The following is a 10,428-nucleotide window of genomic DNA, read 5'->3' on the forward strand; positions in this document are numbered from 1 at the left end:
GATCTTCTGTATTGATTCTGATTTTGTCGCATGTCCAGACCATGACCGTGTGTTGCATACATGTTAGTAAACACCCCTGGTGCATCTTGCAGTCTTAACATTGATCCTGGTGGCGACTATTCGTATTGACGCGGTAGCGGACCATAATGGTCAGAAGTGTTATGAAGGCAGTACCCCCCAATTATGGAGGGGTAATTCGCACTCTGGTGGTAACTGAGAGAGTCCCAAAAGATGATAAAAATTACGTCTCAGCATTCCAATTAATTCCAAAATAATTAAAATAAAGGCATACCCATACTACAAAGGTCAAACATGAAGTGCAATGGAAAAAAAAATCCGTTAAAATATGAACAGGAAGATATTTTTATATTTTGTTTAGTCATAGTCTACTTTGAAAGTTTATTAATAAAAAGCAAAGACAAGACACGGTTATTTGTGCAGAAAATTTCACACGGATGCGACTGAAAGTATTTTACGGAGATCAAATAATACAGAATAGCATTATTATACAGTAAAAATGACGCGTGAAGTTAACCCATCAGATTACCCGTTGGCTATGGGGATCAAACCAGAAACTTTCGCGGTGTAAGGCGACAGCATAAAGCACTGTACCACCATATTAGGCACTTGTAACATTTATGTAACTTACGTAGTCTATCTGCAATTCGTGGCCAAGCCAACTCCCTGGCTGTATTTATGGCCGCAGTATTTCCTTTTTTTTTAGCGATTATATCTTTGTATTCTTCATACAGCTCCATCAGCAGCGTTTATTCTGCAGCGGGGGGGAACCACCGCTCACGTTTTACATGCTTTCCGACTCATTTGATCGATCTACCGTTCATCCATTCGTTTGGCTTCTTAAATATCGCGGGTGTGCGCACTAAGTGAGACTATGCAAGTCTGTCTTGTATGAGCCTTGATTAGTTAAAGCTGAACCGCGTTTAGTTTAGAGATGGCGCTAGTTTGAGTCTGACTTTTTTTTGGGAAAGTTTGGCTTTCTTTAGCTACTTTTAGGGAATACCCCCAGGTGTTTCATTCAGACCCATTGCTACAAGTGTGTAAAATCAAGCATCTAGCCATGCAGTCAGGTTTACAAACATTTGTAAAAGAGCTCAGTGAATTCAGGTGTGGTACTGTCATAGGATGCTGCCTTTGCAATAAGTCAATTTGTGAAATTTCTTTCCTTCTGGATATTCCAGTGACTGTAACTGGTATCATTGCAAAATGGAAGCATTCAGAAACAACAGACACTCCGCCAGGCAGTGACAGACAGAACAGGGTGCTGGGGCACATAATATGTAAAAGTAACCGATGTTGACACAATAAGAAACTCCGTCTGGCATTACCCCAGCACAAAAACTAGAGAACTCTTAATGCTTCAGCATTCCATGACATTTTGGACAATTCTATGCTTCCAACTTCGTGTGAACAGTTTGGGGAAGGCCCATTTCTGTTCCAGCACGACTGTGCCCCAGTGCACAAAGCAAGGTCTGTAAAGACATAGATGGGTGAATTTGGTGTGGAAGAACTTGATTGTTCCGCACAGAGTACTGACCTCAACCCCATTGAGCACCTTGAACTACTGTAGGATAGAGACTGTGAGCCAGGCCTTCATGTCCAACATCAGTGCCTGACCTTACAAATGCTCTTCTGGATGAATGGGCAATAATTCCCACAGACACAGTCCAAAATCTTGTGGAAAACTGTCCCAGAAGACTGGCAGCTGTTATCGTTGCAAAGGAGGGACCAACTCCATACTGAAGCCTATGGACAGTTATTTAAAAAATCAGCTGGAATGTATGAATTGTAAAGTGATTAAAACATTCTAAAACAATATTGCGGGATCTGAAATCTAGCCCTGAATCACAAATCCAGGCCGTGTTTCCAGTTCTTCCAGGCAGTTAGTTTATTAGTTAATGATTCTGATTGGCCACAGAGGCTTCACACCTGATTGACAGATAAAGGACGGCTGGAAAATCAGCAGTGCTTGGCCTTTTAGGACCGTGATTTGAATAACCCTGCAATATGGCATGATAATATGTTTCTATGGGTGTAAACTGTCTCCCTCTGGCAGTCAACATGAAAATCAATTACCAAATACAGCAAATCTTTATCCGGCGTTTACCCACAAGATATAAAATACTGGAAGCTTCTATTAAAGAGTAATACACGTGGTTTATACTAACGTGCAGTTGAGGGTTGCAGTTACCTTCTTATATAAATGTTTTTTTTGTCTTCAGCAGTATAGCAATGTGCCAAAATGGCTAAATTGACCTCTAATCAGAAAGCAGTCAGCCCCTTATCTGACGGAGCTCCTCAAATTTCATGGTGCACTGTAAATGTGATGGAAACCTGAAATGCCAAGACAAGTTCCACGCCTTTCTATCAAAGTTCATTTTATTCAATTATGCAACAATGCATTGAGCTGGAAAGAGAATACCCCACATTCCTCAAGGTGCGAAAATAGTCCAAAGGTATCCCCAAGATGCCCACTTTATGCAAGGTCTCTGGTCGTGGCTCTCAAGGGCTGGCATATATGTGATTCTGCATTCTATTACGGTTAATTCAATAAAATTAGCATTTTCTTACTGATTTCATTTGGTTTCTCTGAGTATTTAGCTTGGTTGAGGAAAGATAAGCGGAGCACCTTCACATACGTGCCAGCCCCTTTCATCTTAAATATCATCAGCATGTTTCCTAGTTCCGTTCACTGGAGTTTTTGGGGAGCAGACTCCAGATCAGACTTCATTCGTCTCTGGATTTTTTCGGGGACACGGCGTCCTCGCCCTGCATGACATCGCCGCCCCTCTTGCGCAAACCCTTCATCTTGCGAGTTTGCAGTTTGTCCAGGTTCTGCTTCTGCATGTGCAGGCGTCCAAACTTGGTGCCAAAAACATTGTGGGAAACGTTCTTCTTGTTCTTCGGCTGCAACAGTATGCAAACAATTTAATGACTTACGACATTTCCGTTTCAAAACACAGCAGTATAATTACCTGACCACTCATGCAAAGTTGTGTAATTAAAGAGTTAATTTTACAGTGCATACTACTACTATTACAGAAAACACCAATTATGAGCTGCCTTTGTCCAGTTTCCAGAGACAGATAAACAAGCTGCCAGAGCCACCTGTTCCCCCTCTACAGGGAAAATAGCATCTGAACATTTTCCAAGGCCAATCTCTACCAAAACAACATGACTGCAGTGGTTGAAGCAACATGAACACACAATTATACTCTACAAAATTCTCCCTTCAGGGAGATGGTTCCAGCCCAACAGAACCACTAGACTGAGAAATGAACAGCTACACTACTCAACACCTGACCCACAGGCTGCCTCTGGACTATTGCATATCTGCATTTTACTTCAGAATACATGATTTTTATGCATATCTATGAATACATCCATTATTCTAATCCCTGTAGTCTTAGTTTTTGTGTTTATTAGGAACAAAAACTAGGCATGCAGAATATCACATCAGGATTATATCATGCATGTGCAATAATAACCAGGACTGTAGATGACAACATGCTATAAATTTTTGTCTGGATGCTGGCTTTTCAGTAATATATGGTCATTTACTTACATACATAATTTGATAAGTAAATATAGTAGTACACCTAAAATACTTGCCGTTTCCTTGTTTTTAATAAACGTGTCGGACTTCAAACTGCAAAAATTCCTGCCACACCATGATGTCTTTTTACCTTGTTTAACCACAATGTCTGCTCTTTTAAAAGATGTTCTGAGCTGTCCCTGTCTTCACCGCCACTTCAGTGCTTATCGCTTCCATGATATAACAAAACAGTGGTATACGGCGTGCTAACCGAAGGTAATAAACATAAGGATATGCTGCATTTTATGCAGATTTGAGCATCATAACACAATTAAACTCTCATTAATATTTCAGGCGCACAACTAATCTGCTTACAAAATCGTGGGTGCAAGTAAGCTTCTTTATAGTACTGAAAAGCTGGCGTCCGGAAAAATGTTTACGCCCATCATATACATTTCTGGTGATTATTGTGCATGTGTGATATAATCGTAATGTGATACTTTGCAGCCCTGTCAAATACACCATGTCAAATTTTGTATGACTGCATACTTGGCTAATAAAACTGATTCTGATTCTGTTGACCACTCCCACCTTTAGGGCCTTGGGCTGCTTGTGGGCCGTCTTGTACAGGTCATCGGACGCCAGGTGCGTTCTGCGAAGGATGAAATCGAACGAGGGGCCCATTTCCTCCAGCTCGATCCTGGGGGTCCGACAGCCCGACTTCTTCAGCAAAACTCTGCGCCGGAAGAGGAGAGGACAATGCAGAAAGGACATCCGCAAACTGAGCAAACGGCAGCTGACATCGCTGAAGAAACGCAGACGGCAGTACAAAAGTATCAGGAGCCAAGCTTCCATTAAATTCCTGCACAAATAAGCTAATTTTATAGGTCAACAAAGCATATTCTATTTCCACTGCAGTTCTGTAAATTACTTCTTTTGAGACTTTACAAAGCCACCTCAAGAGAATGCAAAAACTTTCTTTGCAATATGTGAGGATTGTTTTGAAGGTTGTTTCCATTAAGAGCTTTTCAGTTCAGATCTTCAAAATGCGCAAAATCTAGGTCAGTGTTTCTCAATCTAGTCCTCAGGCGCCCCCCAGACGGTCCATAATCTTACTCCCCCCCGGCTCCCAGGAGCTAAAGCGTGGACCATCTGGAGGCCCCGAGGCCCCGGTTGAGGAACATCGATCTAGGTCAATGGAAACAGCACTATAGGGTGATTCTAGCTTTGGGATACAGCGCTGCGGCAGACTAGTGTCTCAGTCAGCGAAAGCATGGAGTATAAGCTGGGAGTTTGCATTGGTATGGAGGAACAGGGAGGCAGCTGGACAGCTGGAAGTAGGAGATGAACACACCTGTAGCTGCGCATGTAGATTTTTCCATCCAGGGCCGTGAAGTGAAGGATGTGCTCCAGTCCTGCCAGCCGAATGGCGGAAACGGTCGGTCCCCTGAAGAAATCTGTAAATAAGGGAGATGGAATCGCATCACAAGGTGGGAATGAGTGAATGTTCACTCTGCAGTGCTCATTTCAGAGGAGCTTCCTGAAACCTCGCACAGAATCACAGCCGACTGGAACCACTTACAATAATCTTGTATCAATATGTTATAGTAAAAACTGGCCCAAATACAAGTTATAAAAGCTTATTCAAAGAAAAAATACTACCGAATTCCAATGACTGTCCTGAAAGTCTAAACTCACCAATCAGGATGCTCCGCAGACGAGCATACTCCCCGATTGTGTCGAAGGCATCTCCAGCAAACACCAGCAGAGGTTTGGTTCCCTCTGGGCAGCTGGCACTCTGTGCAAGCAGAAGACTAACATGAGGGGCTAATTCCTTAAGACCCACGCCCTAAAGCCCCATACAATATTAGATCAAACGTGTTGATACTTCTTTAAAAACTTGATATTCACAATGATAGTTCCCCACTTAGGTGCTGACACACAAATCCTTGCAACATCTTATACGACTTTACCTTTATTTCCTTCAGCGAAACAAATTTCTCGATGCCCAGCTCGATCATGTCCAGCACATGATAATCAAACATGCGTCCTGTAACACAAAACCACGGGTCAGATGTATAATCTGAAATTTGGCTGGGCGATATATCGATAAAGTAACACACTGTGATCATGAACGTTCATATTGCCATCAATTTGAATATCCCGATACAGCCTAAACACTTGTTGTGTTACATAATACTGTACTGATTTTATACAAATTCCACCAAGGTCTGCTGGTGGAATATCATTATTATGGCATATTGTCCAGCTCGAGTCAAATCCATTCCCTGGAACGAACAGCAGGGTAGTCAGAGAAAACCAGGAACAAAATATACTGTCTACATTTTCTAGTGTTACGCCCTATGATAAAAAAGTTTATTTTCTTATGATTCGTTGATTAAAATTGCATTTCAATTTGCAGTCCTTAGTCATCTTTTTCATTTTCTGAATCTATTTAAGGGGAATCCGAAGAGAATTTTAAGCAAAAATGAAGCCATGAAGTAAAGAAATAATCATCTGACTTATTGTGATAATTATTAATACAGGGGGAAAAAAATCACGATAAAATGTCTCCATATCGCTCAGTCCTAATCTGAAGCATCTCACGACAGAGGACGTGGAGGACAAAGGAAAAACGTACCAAATACGAAGTTGTTTGGCCGTTTCTTGTTGTGTGAGCCGAACAGAAACAAGGAGCAGTCTGACTTTTTTGAGAAGAATTCCTGAAGTCAGAGAGAGAAATTAAATCTTATATACAATTGTTTGTATATAATATTGAATACTATATGTCACAGACTATTCAGCAGTAACATTGTAATATGTACGCTGACACGAGATTTCACAGAAGATTAGCACAGACATGTCAGAGGTCATACCTGACTTTAAAAGTGAAGAATCACTTGATACTTACCAATGATGTTTGATCTTCAAATGGTCGAGCTGTATTCTTCCTGCAAAGAAAAGAGCACTTGATATGATCATCCATTTAAGGTTAGCCTTTGGGCTCGCTGCTCAGTAGAGTGAAACAAAAAGGAGCTTATCTGTGATCACTTTATTTGAATAATATATAGCCCATCTGCACAGGGAATCACAGCAGTCTGAGAAACATGAGTAAGATGCTGTAAGCTTCTGCAAAACCACGGTCATTCAGTCAGTCACCCATCAGAGCAGCCCCTTGATACAGATGCAAACCAGGCAGGAAATAAACATTAGCAGGCTAACACAGATAAATTCTGCCCCCCATTAACATACAGGAACGTAACAACCAGTTTTAACAGTTAAAACTCACAATTAAAACAATTATTAAACAAAACACTATAATCAAAACCGCGGAAAACGCCGGTGAGGATTACATTTACAGCTACTTACTTTTTGTACAAAACTGCATTTGGTTTCTTTAAGGAATACTGGAAAAAACAAAAGCTTGTTAAATCACTTGTGTATATTTCCTTACATTTAAATAAGAACGTAATAAGGTAGAAAAACATTTTTTGTTTTTCAGTTTATGGCAGTATGAATACTTGTATTCACCAACTCATGAACAATGAGTAAACTGTGCAGGAGGCTGAATTTTAAACAATAATAGCAATAACAATACTTACAATATCTTTTAGGGCGTTTGTGACGGTCTCGCTTGTGTTACCGCCTTTAATTATCATGGCATTCTTTACGTTCTCAGTTAATTTTGGTTCCCTGCTTTGGAGAAATCGTTTTGACCTCTTTGTTTTAGGTTTTCTGTAAAACATAAAATGCATTCATAGTTAGGTTCATTTTAAAATGACTTATTAAGAATAATTTCGAATGATCATACACTTTAGGTTGCTGTATGGCTTGTGAAACTCGTGAGAAATGAAACGAATTGACGAATAGTATTATTCCGAATAATCTTATTAGGAAGGCAACGCTGTAAACAATCAGTATTATGGTCCAAAACCCCCATCATCAGTTCTTGCACCGTCAGACAAAACGTAAAAACTCACGCGACTCTGTCCAAGGTCGTCATTTTCAAATAAGAACCTGACTTCTAATTCTTGCGATCTTGACGTTTTACAGAGCAGCAAACTCCACGTGAATTTCAGTGATAAAACATACCGGAAGTAAAACCAGCGATGCACGTGTACCAACGTCATTTCCGTTTGTATACTGAGGCCACGGTTTTTGCAGTCAAATTGGGATATTTTGAAAATACAGTTGCGGATAAATATTAGGAGGTCGCGAGTTGCGGGTTTTCGAGCTGTTTTCATAATTATCGCGGCAGCGGAACTAAGGGGAAAAAGAAATTATCATGAATGCAAGTGGCTCCTAATCCTAATACTGAATTGTTATTCTCAGAAAGTCAGACAGACGCAGGGTTGCAAACTTTCACGCATATGGCGTGACACTCACGCTTTCAGACTCTCACGCGAGCAATCTTACGGCAAATCCGTATTTTTCCATTATAAACCTGAAATTGGCTACATCAGAAGCGTTGGGGTAGTTTGCAAACCCTACAGACTATTTAGAAGGTAATCACAGTTACATACATGTAATTCCGTGTGTGTGTGCGCATACTTGTCTCGAATTGTAAATCTCACTCCAGCCAGCTGACCAAAGCTGGCAGCCCTGGGGAGAGAGAGTTCATCCGTCTACGTGACGTCTACTGTGGTTTTAAAATGTTGGACATTTGAACGTGATCGCATGCAAAATACTGGTTTATTTCTTTGAGATACAGTATACTGGGATTTCAGATATTGAGCTAGTTTAAGCTTCCGTGGGTTGGGTTTCAAGCAGACCTTGGGCTGGAGATTTTTGCTGGACCTGGCAACATTGCCTATATTACGCAATAATAGGACGGTTTTTTGGAGGATTGGCGAGAAGCGATGCATTTCGTGACTCGTATGATATTGCTAAATCTGAGCTAGATATGGTTTTCCATAAGATCGGAATATTGTATTGCTAAACAGATATAGGTATATAGATTCTCTCTTAGTCAACATTTGAATATAAAATCTAAAATTAATATGAGTTTTCAGGGGGGAGCATGGTGGTCTGTGGTTAGGACTGTTGCCTCACACCTCTGGGAACAGACTTGGGGTCTCTTTGTTTTATGTGTGTGGCGTTTGCATGCTCTCCATATGTCGGAGTGGGGTTTCTCCACCACAAACCAGAAACACGCAGAGGTTAATTTTGTGTGTGTGTGCGTGCGTGCTTTGCAATGGATTAGCACCCCATCCTGGGTTACTCCCATCCTTGTGCCCGTGGCTTCTGGGATAGGCTCTCGACCCCCACAACCTGGACTGATGAATATACTTGAATTATGTCAACTGAGATAATGATCAGCACAAACTTTCCTCTCTAAACCATAAATCACCCAACTACATGATGGAGGACAGAATTTATTAAGAAAAAGAACAAATAAAACAACCAAGCTCTAAACATGAGAAGTGCCCAATGAGCATTTTGTGCTGTGTGCCTGATCTGTTAACCAAGTTCTATGTCTCTAATCCCCTTATTCATGACGTGATTGTCAGGCTCCTGCTGACAGTAAGAATTCATGTAAGACAATCCAGTATCAAGATATTTCAATAGTTCTTAAAAGAACCACTAGATGTCTTCAGAGTTCAACAAAAACAAATATTCATGTCACCAAAGCCATGTCTTTTTTAAAAGCAATTTGACTAATAATGACGCTTAATTTGAGATTTGTATAAGTATTTCACAATTCTTCAGTTTTCCCGTCTTTTCCTCCAATGAGACACACATACACATGAGAATGAAACCTAGGGCCAGCCATTCATCTGACGCCTCTGGACCATGTTTCAGTTATGGGTCTTGTTCACGGGCACAATGGTGAAACGATTCCACCAATCACAGGATTTCTGCCAGAGACCTACCATTCACACACAGTCCTCTCCCGCAGAGCTACACACCGCTTCCTATAAATTCACCAAAATTTCCTCACGGTCTCTAGCAGTGCTTGTTTGCATTTGGTTAGCATGTCGTTTCACTAAGCAGTTTGGTGATTTAAGTGTTTTGAGCACGTGCTATCGCCAGTGTCAGGGTACAGGATACTTTGAGCATCAATCTTAATGCACAGAAAATGTAATTCAAGTATTTTATAGCATCATTACTGGGTCACAAAGATGGAGGCTAAATTGAGAAGAGATCGGGTCCTGAAAGAGCACTTCACTAAAAGGTGCAGAAGTGTGTAATAAATACACTCTTTCCTGTTATTCATCAGTCTTCTGTGGATGATTGAAGCCAGTCTTGCCCGTGTTTAGTTATTGCCAGGAAACAGAGCCTAGACATATTCAAATATTCAAAACTAGGTCTCTACTCATATTGTTGTCAGCAAGCCAATTTCTCCCCCAGGGCCAAGTGTGGGAGGGAGGGGGGGCCAGAGAAAAAAGATTCATGACGTTGCATTTCTTCAGAACAATGAGCTTTCCAGAATTTAAGTGTTTACTTGCTGTGGTTGTACTAGATTGACGATGTGTATTAGCTTGTGTCTGGAGGTCGCTGTTGGCTAGCTGGGCAAACCCAGCAAGGACCATACAGTCCAACCACAGGTAGGCAAAGGCTCTTCGAGAACCAGATACAGAGAAAGCAGTTCTGAGCTACTTTTTTTATCCTCGTTTTAAGTACGTGTGTTTTGAGGTCCTTGTCCCAAACCCTCCATTCTGTGAACCTAGTGTACAATGAATGCCAGATTATCAACGGAATTTTATATTTTTCTACAACCAAAAAACCAACAGTATGGGAACTAAAATTTAGTATTCTAAAATCAGCCACACGATAGATAACATGCAATGATAACATGAAATAGGCAGTATTTTCCAACCAATCAGAATGTGGCATCTTTAGACTTTCATGCTATGCTACATTGTTTTGCTTGG

At 40.9% G+C, this 10,428-nt stretch overlaps 1 protein-coding gene across 1 annotated transcript; it reads right to left on the minus strand.

The window, feature by feature from the left end:
* Window positions 1-2,376: 2,376 nt before the first annotated feature.
* On the minus strand, window positions 2,377-7,686 carry rpf2 (ribosome production factor 2 homolog). The gene is made up of 10 exons (XM_023810166.2): window positions 7,534-7,686; window positions 7,156-7,288; window positions 6,923-6,960; window positions 6,465-6,504; window positions 6,195-6,276; window positions 5,527-5,603; window positions 5,252-5,351; window positions 4,908-5,010; window positions 4,145-4,289; window positions 2,377-2,925 (listed from the first exon to the last, which is right to left on the minus strand). The coding sequence occupies exons 1-10, from the start codon at window positions 7,554-7,556 to the stop codon at window positions 2,746-2,748; spliced, it is 921 nt and encodes a 306-aa protein (XP_023665934.1). The 5' UTR covers window positions 7,557-7,686; the 3' UTR covers window positions 2,377-2,745.
* Between the last annotated feature and the right edge of the window lie 2,742 nt (window positions 7,687-10,428).

The sequence above is a fragment of the Paramormyrops kingsleyae genome, chromosome 19 (genome assembly GCF_048594095.1).
Source record: "Paramormyrops kingsleyae isolate MSU_618 chromosome 19, PKINGS_0.4, whole genome shotgun sequence".
NCBI lineage: Eukaryota > Metazoa > Chordata > Actinopteri > Osteoglossiformes > Mormyridae > Paramormyrops > Paramormyrops kingsleyae.

Excerpts from the sequence above, each read along its gene's own strand:
- rpf2 (XM_023810166.2), bottom strand. The coding sequence starts at position 7,556 with ATGACGACCTTGGACAGAGTCGC. Across the intron at positions 6,961-7,155 it reads CAAACGCCCTAAAAGATATT|TATTCCTTAAAGAAACCAAA; the intron begins GTAAGTATTGTT and ends TGTTTTTTCCAG. Across the intron at positions 6,505-6,922 it reads AATGCAGTTTTGTACAAAAA|GAAGAATACAGCTCGACCAT; the intron begins GTAAGTAGCTGT and ends TTTTCTTTGCAG.